Source organism: Danio aesculapii, chromosome 10 (assembly GCF_903798145.1).
Source record: "Danio aesculapii chromosome 10, fDanAes4.1, whole genome shotgun sequence".
Lineage (NCBI taxonomy): Eukaryota > Metazoa > Chordata > Actinopteri > Cypriniformes > Danionidae > Danio > Danio aesculapii.
Genome location: NC_079444.1, coordinates 39,705,842 through 39,725,841, shown reverse-complemented (window position 1 = coordinate 39,725,841; position 20,000 = coordinate 39,705,842). Strand labels below are relative to the sequence as shown.

At 33.6% G+C, this 20,000-nt stretch overlaps 1 protein-coding gene across 1 annotated transcript in view; it reads right to left on the bottom strand.

Annotated features, from left to right (window-relative positions):
• Positions 1 to 19,994, bottom strand: part of LOC130235904 (CXADR-like membrane protein) — a 176,613-nt gene extending 156,619 nt beyond the window's left edge. Inside the window, exon 1 of the mRNA XM_056466429.1 lies at positions 19,747 to 19,994. Coding sequence (XP_056322404.1) covers positions 19,747 to 19,777 — 31 coding nt within the window. The 5' untranslated portion in view covers positions 19,778 to 19,994. The remainder of the gene's footprint in view (positions 1 to 19,746) is intronic.
• Positions 19,995 to 20,000: the final 6 nt, after the last annotated feature.

Genomic DNA, 20,000 nt, shown 5'->3' with positions numbered 1-20,000 from the left:
TCAGTTTCTTCCTCCATTTCACAAGCGTAAGTGTAATTAAAATGGCTGCTGTGTTTTCTCAAGCTTGCAAATGATGTTTTTAATTGTGTTTTGTTACTTGTAATCGCTTCACGTGGCTTGCACTGTATCTGGTTAACTCTTTAAATTCTTATATCATGTCTAAAACCATGCTGAAAACACGACGCATGCCACTTTGTTTATGGATTTAAATGCATTTGTGGGCTCGCGATACTCTGCCGTTTGTCATTGCTATGGCCACCGTCAGCTGTTCCTAAACTTTTGCCACTGTGTGGATTAATACTGAATGCGTGTCATGGTTAAGAATAGAGAAATATGCTGGTGTTTAACTGCATTGCTTTAATGCACTCCTGCATTGGGTTCACACATACCTGCCAACATTTGTCCCTGAATAGACCGTGGGAGTGAGGTGTCTGAATAACACTGTTGAGAACTGGGTACTGTGTACTGCGGTGTTAGTAACTGTACTATGAAGCGTGTTTCAGGTGGCCGCTGCGATCGGATCCTATACCAAAGTTAGCGACCCGGGGGGTTTACAGACTGTACCAAAATGCTGAGGACCGGAGGAGTGGTTGAAATTGCGGTTTTCAACAAAGTTTTCCAGGAGAAATAACTAAATGGGAGGGTGGCAGGATACAGGTCTGAAAAACGAGAGTGTTGGCAGGTATGCTCACACATACACTCTGCACTCTGACTACAAAATTGTTGATAAGCTGTGGTGAGCGTTTCTCTCTGTCTCGCGCTTAACGCAGTCGACCAATCACAACAGACTGGGACATCGGACCAATCAGCGCAGACTAGCATCATGCTAAGGAAATCATATGGGAGTCGTTGTGATAATTAGCTAAAAAGTAATGCATATTATAAGGCAATGAAAGCATTTTTTGACCTTGCACGCATATCAGCCTGTTGTTGGAGACCCCCAAAACCAAAATATGACCCTTTATAATACATAATAGGGGCTCTTTAAAAATGGAGCTTCCTTTGTTTTCATTCTCCTGGCTTGTGTATGCACTAGTGGTGCTTCTCTGTAAACCAATAGCATTTAGCGTATCTGGCTCCACCTTTTGGTACCCGTTTGTTGTGCTAGGTACCCTTTGGAAAGGGTACCCAAAAGTGATACAGTATGGTTCACTTTTGGATACCTATTGAAAGTACTAACCCATACTGTACTGTACCATACCACTCAGTGGAAACGGGCCATAATACTTTCAATCCTTTTTAAGACCCCGCAGACACCCTGTTTAAAGAAAAAAAGAAAAATAAACTGTGTTAATTGACAACAGATGCTCTTCACAGACATTAATTAATGCACAGGATTAATTCATATATTTAAGCACATCCATCACTTTTTTTGTTTATCTGGCTTCTCGTATTAAAAGGTTTTGCTCATTAATCAGCTGGAAGACATGTAGCGGTGGACAGCAGAGTTGTTAAATGCTTAGAGTGACTATTCATACTCCTGGAGAGGGGCTGTTATTTGGATTTTCTTTTTATTCTTGGCACTAAAAGTGGAGAAAAAGTAATATTCCATATAGTCCTGCTTGTTTTCCCTCCCTTATTTTTCATGAAACATGACTCTTACAGAAACAACCACACGCATTCGTCTTCAGGGTGGTCAAAAACACACAAAGAGTAAAGTAAAAACAAAACCTAGATATACTTTTTAAGGCATCTAAAAAGCAACTGAAGTATTTTCTCAAAAAACACCCTGTTAACCGCCGCCTGCGCCTCAGGTAACATCCCCCTCTCCCACTGGGACACCTATAAATCCAGGGGTAATGCTGAAATGCAAACCTTTTCCAAATATTTTTGAAAGAAATATTTAGGCAATGAAAGTGTGAGGTGAGCGCATGTGGTTTGTATTAAAGCCAATCTAAAGCAGGAACGAAGCTGAATCTGCTGGACGTTTGCTTCACTACTGTCTCTCAGCGCCTGAGCCACAACACACTGATAAGCAGCAGACACTACAGACACATCGCCACAACATCACTCTATCCCTCTGTCTGTCTATCTATCAATCTATTTTATTATTTATCATCCATCTATCAATCCATCTTTCTGTTTAATTTATCCATCCATTCATTCATTCAATCATTCATCTATTCATCCATCTATCTTTCTTTTTCTTATTTCTTTCCTTCTATTTATTCATCATAATGTTTTCCGTCCATCCGTCTTTCTTTTTTATTATTTATCATCCATCATAATTTTATGTATCCGTCTGTCTGTATTTCTTTATCTATCTATCTATCTATCTATCTATCTATCTATCTATCTATCTATCTATCTATCTATCTATCTATCTATCTATCTATCTATCTATCTATCTATCTATCTATCTTTTAATTATTTATTCATTCTTCTAATCTTCAATCTTCTAATCATTTGACATATGTGAATCCTGCAATCGAGCTCGGATCTGCACCAAAACAATCGGTCCGAGATCGCCTGAATGAGGTGGTCTTGGTTCGATTGAAACAAGCTCTGGAGCGGATCGATTGTAGTAAGAAAACAAAAGGATCCGAGCTCGGCTATATCACAGTGTATTATGGATATGTATAAGGCATATATATGGCTATATGAAGAGAGAATTGTGAGTAGGGTGGGATGTCATATTTTGGTCCTTTTAGAAGCTTTGCCGTGTGAAAGCCAACCGCACCAAGAACAAAGAGCAACATTGTAACAATTTTAATCCCTGTTTCAGAACAAAACAGGTGTGAAAGCATGCTAATTTTCTCCGTTCATCTTTCTTTCTTTCTCCATCCGTCCCTCCGTCCATCCATCCATCCATCAATCCATCCATCCATCCATCCATCAATCCATCTTTCTTTCTTTCTGTCTATCTTTTAATTATTTATTCATTCATCTTAATTTTCTCTGTCCATCTGTCTTTCTTTTTTTCTTTCTTTTTCTCCATCCGTCCATCCATCTTTCTTTCTCTACCCATCAATCCATCCATCCATCTATCTATCTATCATCCATCCATCCATCCTTCTTTCTTTATTTTTCTCTCTCTCTCTTTCTTTCTCTCCATCCATCTAATTACTTATCCATTTATCATAATTTTATCCGTGCATCAGTCTGTCTGTCCCTCTGTCTGTCTCTCTGTCGTCCGTTTCTTTCTTTCTTTCTTTCTTCTTTCGTTCTTCTTTCTTTCTTTCTTTCTTTCTTTCTTTCTTTCTTTCTTTCTTTCTTTCTTTCTTTCTCCATCCATACATCTTAATTATTTATACATCATCCAATCAATTTTTCTTTTTAATTTATCCATCCGTTGTTTTTTCTTTCTGTCTATCTATCTTTTAATTAGTCATTCATACATTTTACTTTTCTTTGTCCACCCGTCTTTCTATCTCTCTTTCTTTCTACATTTTTAATTATTTATCATCCATCATAATTTTATCCATGCATCTGTCTGTCTGTCTGTCTCTCTGCCTGTCTGTCTGTCTGTCTCTCTGCCTGTCTGTCTGTCTGTCTGTCTGTCTGCCTGTCTGTCTCTCTGCCTGTCTGTCTGTCTGTCTGTCTGTCTGTCTGTCTGTCTGTCTGTCTGTCTCTCTGCCTGTCTGTCTGTCTGTCTGTCTTTTTTCAGGATAATTAGATAGATCCTTTTTTTCCTGATGATGAGTTTGAGTTGTTTATTTTAAGGGGCTCATATCAGCTTCTTTGAACCATCTATTAGTCACATGTTCCTCTTCAAGAGTGAGGTGTCATGCGGTCAATAAGGCAAGGTACAATATCACACTGTCCTGACACTATAGTCACAACAGACACACGCACACGAACACACACACACACCAACAACAACACCACTATATTGTTCTCTGGCTGTGTTGTGGACATATACAGCTGTGTGATTAATACCAGCATGAGTGTATGTGTGTGTGTATAGAGTAGGTAAGTGGCTGGTGCTCTGTGTCTGGTGGGAGAAAGGATGTCACTGTGATATCTCTGAACGGAATGGCACGGCTCTCGGTGAGGGCCGGCCCTGCTGTGATGTGCTCTACTAATTAAAGACAGCGCTGGGGCCCTGTGGGGACATACACACACATGGAAACACATGCATGCACACGCGCATACACATATACACACACACACACACACACACACACACGCACACACATAATGACAACCTCACATATGCACATTCACACGCACACACACACACACACTTGTAGCTATCCTTATGGGGACGTCCCATAGAAATAATGATGCTTCTACTGTACAGACTGTATATTCAACCCCCTACCCCTAAACCCAATCCTCACAGCAAACAATCAAAACCAAAACAAAAATACTTCATTCTGTGTTATGCCGTTATGAGCCCTTCTCCTCATGTGGACCAAAAATGTCCCAACATGGTCAAAATATACTGGATTTGATATACTCATGGGGACATTTGGCCGCCACAATGTGAGATATACAAGGTACACGCACACCCACAAGGGTGAGTTACTTACATCTTTTTGTTGTTGGTGCTTTAACATGTTTGATAATCCTGCGGGAAGTGTATCGAGCTTCTTTGTACAAATGGATTCATTAGTGAAGCACTATCCAGTATTTATGGTATCTAGAAAAGCAATGCAGGGACTTCCACTTAGCAGGCATAAATTAATAAATTATAAACAAAGAATTAAATATTAATACAATTTAGGCGTGAAGTTTCTGGAAGAAAAGCATCATGACAGAGAGAGGGACGTTTTCCTGCATGATGTGGCCTGGATGATTAATAATAACTTTAGTTCATAGTAGTTCATAATTATATTACAATAAATTATTAATGTTATCTTATCTATATCTCTATCCATCCATCCATCCATCCATGCATCCATCCATCCATCAATCAATCCATCTATTCATCCATCCGTCTTTCTATCCATAAATCCATCCATCCATCCATCCATCCGTCTATCTATCCATAAATCTATCCATCACTCCATGCTTCCATCTATCTATCTATCTATCTATCTATCTATCTATCTATCTATCTATCTATCTATCTATCTATCTATCTATCTATCTATCCATCTATTCATCCATCTATCAATCCATTAATCAATCCATCTATTCATCCATCCATCCATCCATGTGTCTGTCTATCTATCAATCCATCCATCCATCTATCCATCCATCCATGTGTCTGTCTATCCATCAATCCATCCATCCATCTATCCATCCATCCATCTATCAATCCAACAATCCATCCATCCATGCTTCCATCCATCAATCTGTCTATCTATCCATCTATCTATCCATCCATCCATCTGTCTATTCATCCAGAAGTTACAAAACTAATTATCTTGATTTAACAGTACTTGAGTTTACTTTATTAAGAAAACAGTTTGTATTTACAACTTAAGTTATGCTCACTTAAAATTAATGCACTATTTTACATGGAATTTTTAAGGCAATCGGTTTACTTAATTTTTAAAGTAAGGTCAACTTATTACATTCATTTATATATATTACATTTATTTGCATGTGCAAGTTCGTTATTTCCAATGGAGGCGCGCGGCTTGCACAGTGCATACTGGAAGCGCATATTGCGCATGCTTACATTTCCCAGGCACACCAGTTGAAAACCGTGCGTCACATAACAAGAACTGACCAATCAACTTCATACTTTGTATTGAATATACACATTTCAGTAAACTAATTACCTCAGACAAATACAGAACAACCAAACACTGCAGTGCTTTTTCATACTATTGATGTCAATGGTTACTAGGGCTGCTCGATTATGGGAAAAATAATAATCACGATTATTTTGGTGACATTTGTATTCACGATTACACAATACGATTATCAGTTAAATTCAAAATTATTCGACCTTCTGTGAAATTTTATATATATAAATAAATATTTCCCAAATGATGTTTAACAGAGGATTTTTTCACAGTATTTCCTATAATATTTTTTCTTCTGGAGAAAGTCTTATTTGTTTTATTTCGGCTAGAATAAAAGCAGGTTTAAATATTTTGAAACTTATATTAAAAGCTCAACATTATTAGCCCCTTTAAGCACTATATGTTTGATTGTCTGCAGAAGAAACTACTGTTTTAGAATGACTTGCCTAATTACACTAACTAAGCCTTTGAAATGTCACTTTAAGCTGAATACTAGTATCTTGAAAAATATCTAGTAAAATATAATATACTTTATATCATAGCAAAGATAAAAGAAATCAGTTATTAGAATTATTAAATCTGTTATGTTAAAACTGTGCTTTAAGCATCTTCACTGTGAGAAAAAAACATTAGCTGTAAAAGTCCTTCAGTCAACAGCAGTGAGGGATTTTCTCCATTTGTTGTTTGATTAATAATAAAAACCGGCGGCAGGAGGAATATTGCGTGCTGTCACTTTAAGAATAGTGCGGCTCTGATTATGGTTTCTCTTTCACATGTCTTTTGATTCTCAACTTGTTTGTTTATTACACAAACAAGGCTTAATATGAGTAATCACTAAACACCGCGCTCTGACACAAATGTTGATGTATTTGACCATTAAAGTGCTCAAATTAAGATGGCGTTAGATGTGTGTGCTCCGCTCGTCTCCGAGCCTGTCCGAAGCTAAGCGTGGCACGCACACACACAACTGCATGTGCTCTTTCGCGCTTTTAAAAATATAAATGATGCGCATCCCGTGCTGCAAACGTTACATTACAGTACATGCTTTTAGTCATTTTCACGTGGAACCGAGCTTTGCAGAGCAATAAATGTGTACAACTGGAAAGGGGGCGGTATATGATGGAATAAACGTTTATCTCGATTAATGCTTTTTCATAATTAGAACCCAAAATCGAAACCGGATTTTTGATTAATTGCACAGCCCTAATGGTTACAGGTATCCAGTTCTCTTCATGTCTTATTTTATGTTAAAAAAAAAAGACAAACAGGTTTGTAACAAGTGAATGATGGGAGAATTTTAAGTTCTGGACGAACTATCTCTTTAGGTCTTTTGAATACGTCAAGCTGATATGATCAACCCTTTGTAATGATTTTCATGAATATTAAATTACTGAAAGAGCTGCAGTTAATTTTGTAATTTTATTGCTTTATATGTTTTAAAAGTAACTTTAAAGTAATTTGTAATCCGATTACTTTTATATGCAGTAATTAGTCATGTAATCAGATTACAATTTTCCAGTAGCAGTCAGTCATTTGTAATCTATTACCTTTTTAAAGTAACTTCCCAACACTGGATGTGACTATTGCAGACGCACACATTGCAATATTGATGCTGGAACGATATATTGTGCGATATTGTAAAATATTATTCACTGTCATTATGGCAAAGATAAAATAAATCAGTTATATAAATATAACTAGTATTATTATAAATTATAATATTTATTATTATAAATAGTATTATTATTATTGAAACTATTTTGTCTAGAAATGTGCTGAAAAAAAATCTCTCCGTTAAACAGAAATTGGCAAACAAAATATACAGGGGGGCTAATAATTCCGACGTCAACTGTATACCCTTTGTATTTGTATAAATCTTGGTGAATAAGCCACTGACACAAAGGTCATGGTCTCATCAGGGTTAGGGTTCGAGAAACTGAGGTCAAATAAGGAGATACTACATATTTCAGAACGCTACATACAGCTTTTGTTAATAAAGTCTGTTTGACAGCAACATTCACAGGGTAGAGAGAGAGAGAGAGAGAGAGAGAGAGAGATTGAAGCAGCACACAGCAGGATGTCACTTCCTGACCTCTGGTTCTGGATGCCCATGTCATCTTTATACTTGACAGATACTTTGCTGCCCCTGGAGATCCGTCTAAAAATAGACTGATCTTAGATCTGCTTCTAACACGCTCTTTATTTGCTGCAACAAATGTGGACTGCAAGCAGCACTTGTGCTTTTGTTTATAACAGGGACACGCTGGCATTAAAATTCTGCATGATACTAATACGCTGATGAATATTTCATGGTATGGTTGATAGCAAAAACAAATAAAGGCCAGATATTAAAATTCTATTCCATTTTGTTGAAATAATATGAGAAAACAACACATGAAATCTAATATGCGGTACATATTTTAAGGAATGATTTAAAAAAAAAGATGTTGAGATTCGCTAAAGATTACATTTAACAGTGCTATTAAGTGAATTCAAGTTTTAACAAATACATTGTCTATAAATGTCTAAATATAAAGCATTCATTCATTCATTTTCCTTCAGATTATTTCCTTTATTGATCAGGGGTCTAAATATAAAGTAGTAAAATAAAATATAATATAATACTGGCCCCGTGGCAGCTTTTGTATTTTTTGTTCCTGAGAATAAAATAAACTAAAATAAAATAATGATTAAAAGTTTTAATTAAATTAAATAAAAACTTCTTAAAGCAAGATTATATAAAAAATATTATGGAATATAAAAATAGTGAAAATAATCATAACCAAAATATTTGATGATTTAAAATGCTTTTATTGAATGTAAATTGTCTTTTCCTTAAATAAAAAAAAATGTAATAAAGAAATAAAATATTTGATCATTTATATGATGTTGTGAGTCTAAAAACTTAATAATAATCACTATAATATCATTAATATTTACTTTTAAGGTACCGTTATGGATCAGTTAGGTACTAATATGTTCCATTTACACCTTTAATTCTGAGTGTAATAATATAAAATAAAATAAAATAAAATAAAATAATAACTTCTTAAAACAAAATAATAAATATTACAGCATAAAAAAGTATTTGATGATTTAAAAACACCTTGTAAAATATTATTTACTGTCATCATGGCAAAGATAAATAAATAAATCAGTTATTAAAAAGTAGTTATTAAAACTATTATGTTTAGAAATGTGTTGAAATTTTTTTTCCGTTAAACAGACATTGGGGGAAAACAAGAAATATAAATATATATGTAAATTTCACACACATTTACACAAATACTCTAAATATAAAGTAGTAAAAACATTTTTTTTATAAAATACTGGTCCAGTGATCGCTTTTGTACCTTTCTGGGAGAAAAATAAAATAAAATAAATTTTTTAAAAACTATTGGAAATGAGTATACGCCATAATTAAAACTATACATAATGTAGCCAATCTTTAATTTTATATATATATATATATATATATATATATATATATATATATATATATATATATATATATATATATATATATATATATATATATATATATATATATATATATATATATATATATATGTATACCCCTTACAAACTTCATATTTTTAGTAGAAGTTAATATTAAAACAATATTATACAATATATAGTTTGTGCACATATATTAGATTAGTCAGTACTGAAGCCAAATCTGGAACTTATCTAACAAAAATACCTTATGATAACGGTCCGAAAACTAGTACAGCCAACTTTTATATTTTTATAGAAAATATATAAAATTTTCATTCATTTTCTTTTTGGCTCAGTCCCTTTATTAATCTGGTGTCACCACAGCGGAATGAACTGTCAACTTCTCCAGCATATGTTTTACGCAGCGGATGCCCTTCCAGCTGCAACCCATCACTGGGAAACATCCACACATCCTCATATACTACGGTCAATTTTAGCATACCCAATTCACCTGCACCGTATGTCTTTGGACTTGTGGGGGAAACCGGAGCACCCGGAGGAAACCCACGTAACCATAGGGAGAACATGCAAACTCCACACAGAAATGCTAACTGACCCAGGCTCGAATCAGTGACTTTCTTGCTGTGAGGCGAACTTGCTGCCCGCTGTGCCACCATGTTGCCCTGTATTAAATAAAAATTTTTAAAAAGAGGAAAAAAAATCAAGAGAAGCAAAAAAATAATAATAATTCATTTGAAATTTTGTAGGTTGTAATTTATTTTTGCAATATTTTGCTTGAATTTAATTGTATTATCTTTCATTTTCTAAATATGTTTGGTGAATAAAACATTGTTTTAATTAATATATCTGTTTAATAAATCTGTTATGTTAAACGCACCAAAATACATTGCCTATATTCACTGACAAATGGATAAAAATATTCATTTTCAAAATGGGGTGTAGTCACTTATGAAATATATAATATATATATATATATATATATATATATATATATATATATATATATATATATATATTATATACTATATTATATTATATTATATATATACTATATCATATTATATTATATTATATACTATATTATATTATATTATATTATATTATATTATATTATATATACTATATTATATTATATTATATTATATTATATTATATATACTATATTACATTATATTATATTATATTACATTATATATATTATTATATTATATTATATTACATTATATATATTATTATATTATATTATATATATAAACTATATTATATTATATATATATACTATATTCTTCATAATTGAGTACAGCCCATTTTGAAAATGAATATTTTTATTCATTTGTCAGTGAATATAGGCAATGTATTTTGATTATATATATATATATATATATATATATATATATATATATATATATATATATATATATATATATATATATATATGAGATTTTTTTTTTTATTTAGTTATATATCCATTGCATCCTAAATGTACAAAAAAAAAAAACGAATCGTTTCACATTTTGCTTTGGCAGTGTCTTGCTATTGCTGCCTCATCATGATGCGTACATTTCTGTGAGGAAAACACTCCGGAAACAGTGAAAAGAGGAACGATCCAACAAACAAAACAGTTTGTGCTACTCAGAAGCATCTATTTAGAACTGCAGCAGTGATAATTGCTGCTGCGGGGAATAAGATGTGCTTTACTATTAGACAATGATCAATTATTTCCAGAAGAAAAAACAAACCAATTAAACTGCAATGCCATTAGACAGACAGAGAGACAGACAGAGAGACACTGTTGAGTTGTGTTGCTGGCGTATCTGCAGGGTGTGGAGGAAGATGATGTTGCGTTGTTTGCACGGCTTGTCTAGCACAGTTGCTTTAATGCGACTAATGAAAGTGCTCATCTAGTATTTGCTGTGGCGTTTGCTGTTATATGAGCGCGAGTCTCTCTGTGACGCTTATTGTCTAGTCACAACACTTCAGCAAACCATGGTAAAAGAAAGCATACAGGTTGTGGTATTTAAAAGCACATGCAGTACTACAGGATAGGGCTGGGTGGTATATTGGTGTACACTCCAAAAATTATGTTTGCTGTTTGTTCAAACTACTTATTTAAAACAAGCCAATTCTTGAGTTTTTTGGGGGACAACATAACCGTTTTATGCTTAATCCACTTAAATTTGCAAAAATTAAAAAGTTAACTTAATTCCTTCATGTGTGTGTGTGTGTATATATATATATATATATATATATATATATATATATATATATATATATATATATATATATATATATATATATATATAAACAATCGTGAACACAAATTTCTAATCAGCCAATCACATGGCAGCAACTCAATGCATTTAGGCATGTAGACATGATCAGGACGACCTGCTGCAGTTCAAACAGAGCATCAGAATGGAGAAAAAAGGTGCTTTAAGTGACTGTGAACGTGGCATGGTTGTCAGTGCCAGACGGGCTGATCTGAGTATTTCAGAAACTGCTGATCTACTTGGAATTCCACGCACAACCATCTCTAGGGTTTACAGAGTGAAAAAGAGAAAACATCCAGTTCTGTGGGAGCAAATACCTTGTTGATGTCAGAGGAGAATGGCCAGACTGGTTCCAGCTGACAGAAAGGCAACAGTAACTCAAATAACCACTCGTTACAACCGAGGTCTGCAGAAGAGCATCTCTGAACACACAACACGCAAAACCTTGAGGCGTTGCTGACTATGTCCATCCCTTTAATACCACAGTGTACCCATCTTCGCTACTTTCAGCAGGATAACGCGCCATGTCATAAAGCGTGAATCATTTTTAGACTGGTTTCTTGAACACGACAAAAGACATGGGTTGGTATAAGATTCTGACGGTACGATAACCTTGGATAAAAATATCACAGTATCACAGTATTGTGTTTACTGCTGTAAAACATGTATTTTTTAAACGTCTGGGTAAAAAAAAAAACCTTTTTTCCCCTTTGAACACAATATATATATTTTTTTTTGGAAGATTTATAATAGTTTGGAGCATTAAACATGTCAGGATGAATAATTCAAAAGATTAATTGACTTCTGCCATCTTCATTTGTTTCAAAAACACAGATTTCTTTACAATTTAAAACGGCAACTTTGGATATTTTTTCTGCTGGAGATACTGTTGTCCTAAAAAAACTGAAAAAAAAGTGTTACAATATTTTGGAGCAGTAAACATGTCAGGCTAAATAATTCAAATGACTCATTGACTTCTGCTGTCTTCATTTGTTTCAAAAAAAGATTTTTTCACTGCATCTTTGGATTTTTCACTGCATTTTTTAAAACTGCATCTTTGGATATCTTTTGTGATGGAGATACTGTTGTCCTAAAAAGCAAAAAAATAAAAAATCGTACACAAACCTTAGGAATGGTTTTGCATAAAAGTTTGACGAGTTTTAAAACCTTGACTAGTCCAAACCGTGGTATACCTTGAAAACGGTTATCGTCCTACTCCACAGTCACAAGATCTCAATCCAATAGAGCACCTTTGGGATGTGTTGGAACGGGAGTTTCGCATCATGGATGTGCAGCTGACAAATCTGCAGCAACTGTGTGATGCTATTATGTCAATATGGAGCAAAATCTCTGAGGAATATTTCCAGTACCTTGTTGAATCTATGCCTTGAAGGATTAAGACAGTTCTTAAGGCAAAAGGGGGTCCAACCCAGTACTACTAAGGTGTACCTAATAAAGTGGCCAGTGAGTGTATATTTTAATTATGTGTAGGGCTGCAACTAACAACCCGGATTGTATTAAAAAAAACATGGAACCCCTGTGCCCAATTCTCTGCAGAAATAAATGTGCACCTCAACTCTCCTGTTGCCACCAAAACTGTTCATTGAGAGCTCCACAGGGTCAGTATACATTGACCGGGCTGCTATTGCCAAACGTTTGGTTACTCGTGCCAATGCCAAATGTCAGTTTCATGAAAGTGAAGTTGAACATCTCCCATTGTCTGCACAGTGACCAGATCTAACTATTCTTGAGCTACTTTGGAGAGTTTTGAAGGAGCGAGTCAGGAAATGTTTTCATCCAGCAACCTGGCCACTATTCTGCATTAAGAATTCTGCAATAAAAATCCCTCTGATCACTATGTAGGACTTCTATCTGTCATTCTCAAGATGAAATGATGCTGTATTGGCTGTAAAAGGAGGCCGTACACCATACGAATGAATTATTGTGGTCTAAAACCAGGTATTTCAGTTTCATTGTCCAACCCCTGCATATCGCAATGGTTTTCATTAATTAAGAGATTTAATACAAAAGTATCTTTGTGTGCCTGCCATTAGCATCATTAATGTTTACTTATAACAACGATGAAAACCAATAATCTCTGAAACCATTCAGGAAGGACATGCTGGCCTTCTGGACAAATAAATTGGCAATGATTTCATTATTAATTAAAATACTTAATAAATTATTATAAAAAAACATTATTAATAAATATTAAAATTGTTTTATATTTTGTTACAGACATACAGTGTCATCTTGCAACTGTTTTGCAGCATATGAAATGTCCCAAACCCTATTTTTAACTGTCCAAAATGGGAAAAATTGTTGTTTTTACTCTCTGATAGTCAAAGCAAGTTCAATGTTATACATACATACATACATACATACATACATACATACATACATACATACATACATACATACATACATACATACATACATACATACATACATACATACATACATACATACATACATACATACATACATACATACATATATATATATATATATATATATATATATATATATATATATATATATATACATATATTTAAAAAAATCAGGAAAAAGTGTTTTATGTAAATTGGGACTACGAGTCCACATATATGGACATCATTTCTCTAAAAGTACATCATATCAAAAGATGATACTTAGATTTTTATTCTAATTAGGTTCCAATAAGCCCAAATAGCAAAGAGGAATCAAAAAATGCATGTAAAAAAACAGCTTGGGCCTTAGAAGGATAGCAACTTAAAAGCTAAAATGTGCTGTCCACGTACAGTATGTGGACACTCAAGCCCGAGGAGGTTAAAGCAATACACTGTAAAAAAATTATTTATTCATGTTGTCCCAACACAAATCGATTAAGTTAACAAATTTAAGTGGATTGAACATGAAACAATTAAGTTGTCCAAAAAAATATCCAGAATTGTGTTGTTTCAGCTTATTTTGAATACTGTAAGTAGTTTGAACAAGAAATTTATTTATTTTATTTGTTTAGTAGGGCTGTGCGATTAATCGAAATTGAATCGCAACTGCAATATGAAATATACATGTACAATTTCATTTTCCCCGCCTAGAGCAAATGCGTGAATGCCGTATGTGTACGATAGTCTTACTGGCCAATTGAGTGGCTGACACTTTTGTTCTGCTCAATCAGATTTGTCCAACCGAACTATGCCCACAATAAAAAACAAATAAAACAAACAAACAAACAAACAAACAAACAGGAAAGCTCGGACAATTGGGATAATGGCGTCTGCTGCTTCAGAAGCATTAATAGACAACTTAATATCAAAGAAAAACAGGACATCTGTAATACGGGAATATTTTGGTTTTAAAGTCAAAGACACCAAACGAAAACAGGTCATTTTTCAGAGCTGTCGCAGAATTGTTGATGCGGCTTACAGATCATTGACCTGAAGTTTGACTACAAAATTAAATCGCAAATCAAATCACAATCGCAATATCTGTAAGGAAAAAAAATAAAAATCGCAATTAGATATTTTCCCCAAATCGCACAGCCCTATATTGTTTAGTTTCCTTTGTTGAAATGTCTGATTTGTTTTAATGCAACAGTAAAACATGGATGTTTAGGCATTATTTAGACATACCTTTTTAATGTTCAACCATTTCCTTATACTTTTCAATTCACCTTTATTTGTATAGCGCTTTACAATGTAGATCGTGTCAAATACGAGCACTAGAAACCCACCAAGCAATTTTGTGTTTAGACATATAATAGACGTCTAAACGTAGATGGATTGGCTAAAGCAAGGCTAAATTTGGGCTGTCAGCGAAAACCTAATCAACATCTAAGAATAGACCAAAACTAGAATAGTCATCCAATACAGATTAGACAGACTTCACATATGTACTATAGTCATTCCTTTTTTTTTTTTTGTTTGATGACTAGTTTAGTTTTGGGCTTTTCTTCGATGTCTATTAGATGTTCACTAGCTATGTTTCCATCCAAAAATGCGAATGAACTTTATGCGCAAAACTGGATTATCGCATTAAAGACTTGCGAATAAAGCAGCGTTTCCATCCAACGAGTTAAAGCGAACAAAATCGTCACTTCCTGATTAACTGGCACCAAATATCAACAGTAAAAACTTAATTTATTGTGGTAGGAGAAGCTGCGTCAAAATAACAGTTCAGATGGTTTACAGCCTGCTGGTTTCTCCATTTACGCACATTTTCATCATCACATGATCTCTTATAACAAAAATCACATGACCTTGTTTAATGCGCAAACTGAAATTTGTGCGGTAAAAGTGTTTCCATTGTAGTTTATGCGCATCTTTTCTTATCGAATAAAAAGTTTATCCTACTCAGTTATGCGCATAAGTTATGCGCATTTTCAAAATTTATGAGCATCATGGCGCTTCCATAAACCGATTTTTTTATGCGCATATGCAAAATGCGTATAAAAAAGGTGGATGGAAACATAGCTACTGACAGCTCAAGTCTAGCCTTGTTTTAATGATGGCCGTCTTTGTTTAGACGTCTATTAGACTTCTTTTAAAAACATAACAAGCTTGCTGGGAATATAGATATGAAGTCTTTTTAACACACTGAGTATCCCGATTCACTTAAAAACATATCGCATTACAAGCAAAAAGGTCTGCGCACAACTTCAAACCCTTCTATTGATTCTCCTGCAGCCAACTGGAAAAAGACACACGCTGAACATCAAGACAAAGACTAAGTTAAAGGCTGAAGGTGACTTTTCATTCACGCACAACCAAATCCTATAAAATATTAAAAATACAATATGCACGGTCTGGAAAATACACACCGATATTCAGACCCAAAGTCTCCTTTTTTTTTTTTTACCAAGCGTCACTCTATGCGGTCAGACTCAAACACTAAATATCTGCAATCCTAATTATGGAAGGTAAAAAAGCTTTCCTAAAGTAAAATTATTTGCACACTTGCAGTTAAGCACTAGTATTTCCTTCAGCACATGCAAATAAAGTCATATCAGTAAAACAGTCCATCAGGCAATATGCGCCAAGTTAAAATCTAACACATGCATCAACCGATTCAATTAGAGTTTGATAAGTTACACAAGACAAATCATTTCACAAGAAAATGTGAGACAAATTCCCTGATTTAATAAGAGCAACATCACATAGCATTCGTTTCTTTCTAAACAATGACGGTTATGAGTCACTGGCGCATTTGACTGTAGAATTGAACATAGCAGTGTTAACACAGAGAGAGATTTATGACACAAATGGCTCTTTGTCATAAACAAATGTTATATATTACACATCAAATGACTGAAGGGACCTTTCAAAACACAAATATGCACGGTCTGGAAAATACACCGATATTCAGACCCAAAAGTCTCCTTTTTTTACCCAGCGTCACTCTATGCAGTCAGACTCAAACACTAAATATCTGCAATCCTAATTATATATTATAAAAAAGAAAGTGCTTCAAAATCAACATTTAATATGTTACATTTTTAACTATTGTATCATTCGTTAATTTTTCCTTCAGCTCATGTAATAAATTGCAATGCATAGTGTTTATAAAAAACACTGCGAAACATTGAGACCATTTGCGGACAACGTGTGAAAGCATAACTAACGAACAAGTAGAGCTAGACATTAAAAAATGAATGCATAATATAGCTGAATGTTGAATAATATAGCACACAAAGAAAAACTGAAGTATACCTGGCTATGGCAAGCCACTTTAATATTTAATTCATGTTTAATCTACTACCAAGACAGCACTATGAGGTAGATATCATCAGTCAATTGCATATATGGCAGGTAAATGTATTAATTGTTTGCAATAAAACAGATCAAACTAAAAAGAATCTCAAATGAACAGTTCATTTGTAAACCACAAACTCCCAGTGTTCAATAGCTAGCATGTTAATAGTCACTATTTGACCACTTCCCACATGATAAACTATAAGACTAATGTGTTTCTGGACCATACTATAGTAAAATACTTGAATTAATTGGTTGTGGTGATTCTATAGTTGCTGTGGTGGTAATACAACAACTATTGTGATATAAACAACCCAATACTATGCTAGTTTTCAACAACTAGATACAGTATGTTATACTACAACACACCACAGTTAACACTAAAGTATACTACGTTACATGGTACAGTTTTTCGATAGGTAGTACTACAACATACTATTGTATTCGTTAACAAGTGGTTTCAAATACTATACTAAATACTGAATAAGCTTTACAATAGTATGATTAAAAAACACAATAGCATAATAAGCTATAAGACTAGTGTGTTTTTAGCAATACTATAGTAAAACAATTGAATTAATTGGTTGTGGTAATTCTATAGTTGCTGTGATGGTTATACAACAACTATAGTAATATAAACAACCCAATACTTCGACAACTATATACAGTATAATATACTACAACAAACCACAGTTAACACTAAAGTATCCTACGTTACATGTTACAGTTTTTCAACAGGTAGTACTACAACATACTATTGTATTCATTAACAAGTGGTTTCAAATACTATACTAAATAAGCTTTACTATAGTACGTTTCAAAAACACAATACCGTTTAGTCTTTAACTATAATAAGTTAAAGACTAATGTGCTTTTGAACAATACTATAGTAAAACAATTGAATTAATTGGTTGTGGTAATTCTATAGATGTGATAATATAACAACTATAGTAACATAACCCAATACTGTACTAGTTTTCGCCAACTAGATACAGTATGTTATACTACAACACACAACAGTTAACACTAAAGTGTACTACGTTACATGTTGCAGTTTTTCGATAGCATTTAGTCTTTAACTATAATAAGTTGAAGACTAGTGTGTTTTTAACCATACTATAGTAAAACAATTGAATTAATTGGTTGTGGTAATTCTATAGATGCTGTGATGGTTATAGAATAACTATAGTAATGAGGGTAATTAGGTAAGTTATTGTATAATGATGGTTTGTTCTGCAGACAATCGAAAAAATATATAGCTTAAAGGGGCTAATAATTTTGACCTTAAAATGTTTCTTGAAAAATTAAAACTGCTTTCATTCTAGCCGAAATAAAAAAAAAAGAAGAAAAAATATTATCAGACATACTGCGAAAATTTCTTTGATCTGTTTAACATAATTTGGGAAATATTTAAAAAAGAAAAACCCCCCAAAAAATCAAAACGAAGCTAATAATTCAACTGTATGTTACAGTTTTTCAATAGGTAGTACTACAACATACTATTACATTCATTAACAATTAGTTTCACATACTACTAAATAAGCTTTACTAAAGTATAGTTAAAAAAAACATAATACCATTTAGTCTTTAACTATAAGTTAGTGATTTTGAACAATACTATAGAAAAACAATTGAATTAATTGGTTGTGGTAATTCTATAGCTGTGGTAATATAACAAATATAGTAACAAAATACAAAACCCACCGTCCCCCCAAAGCATACTACAGTATATATTATTTTTGATAGGTAATACTACAACATACTAGTATATTCATTGACATTCAAATACTATACTAAATACTGAATAAGCGTTACTATAATATGGTTCAAAAACACAATAAGCATATAATAAGGTAAAGATTAATGTGTTTTTGAACCATACTATAGTAAAACAACTGAATTAATTTGTTGTGGTAATTCTATAGCTGTGGTAATATAACAAATATAGTAACAAAATACAAAACCCACTATCCCCCTAAAGCATACTACAGTTTATATTATTTTTTGATAGGTAATACTACAAGATACTATTATATTCATTAACATTCAAATACTATACTAAATACTGAATAAGCTTTCCTGTAATATGGTTCAAAAACACAATGAGCATATATTAAGGTGGTATTTATATTATATACTATTATTTATATTTTATACTATTATATTCTATAGCTGTGGTAATATAACAACTATAGTAATATAAATAACTGTACTAGTTTTCTACAACTAGGCTATGTTATACTACAATACACCAGTTTACAGTATTAGTTTTTTATATATACTATATACTATTGTATTCATTAACAATTAGTTTCAAATACTATGGTTTAAAAACACAATAGCATTTAGTATAAATCACTGTACCATTTTGTCATGTGGGTTGCTAGTTATATAGTTGACAATAGTAGTATATGAAGTAATGAAAGCGGCCACTACTTTGCAAGAGATGATAAATCAGCTTGCCACATCGCTTATTCTTCCCAAATGTCATCTAAAAGTCACAACAGCATAAACTACTGAGCTCACCAGCCAAATCAACTACTACAAAGTCCAGCAATCTACTAAATGATGGCATTTGACGCGCGCTGCAGAAACATCACTCAGCCGGAGCACGAGGACCAAAAAAACCCACAACAAACTTACCTAAGAGCAGGGCGCGAGTGCTGGCAGACATCACGACTCCGGACTGGGAATCCAACACAAACGTCTGCTTTGCTCCTCAAAACGAGCACGTTGAGTCATTGAAATGGTCTCTCAGTTTTGTTCTGGGCACGAACGGAGCGACATCGCCGGCTGAGAGCATCAAAAGCATCTCCAAACGTCCCGAAAAGCTGCTTCACAAACCGCCCGTTTGCTCCGTAGAGAAGTTCTCACTGACTTCTGCCAGGATGCGTATA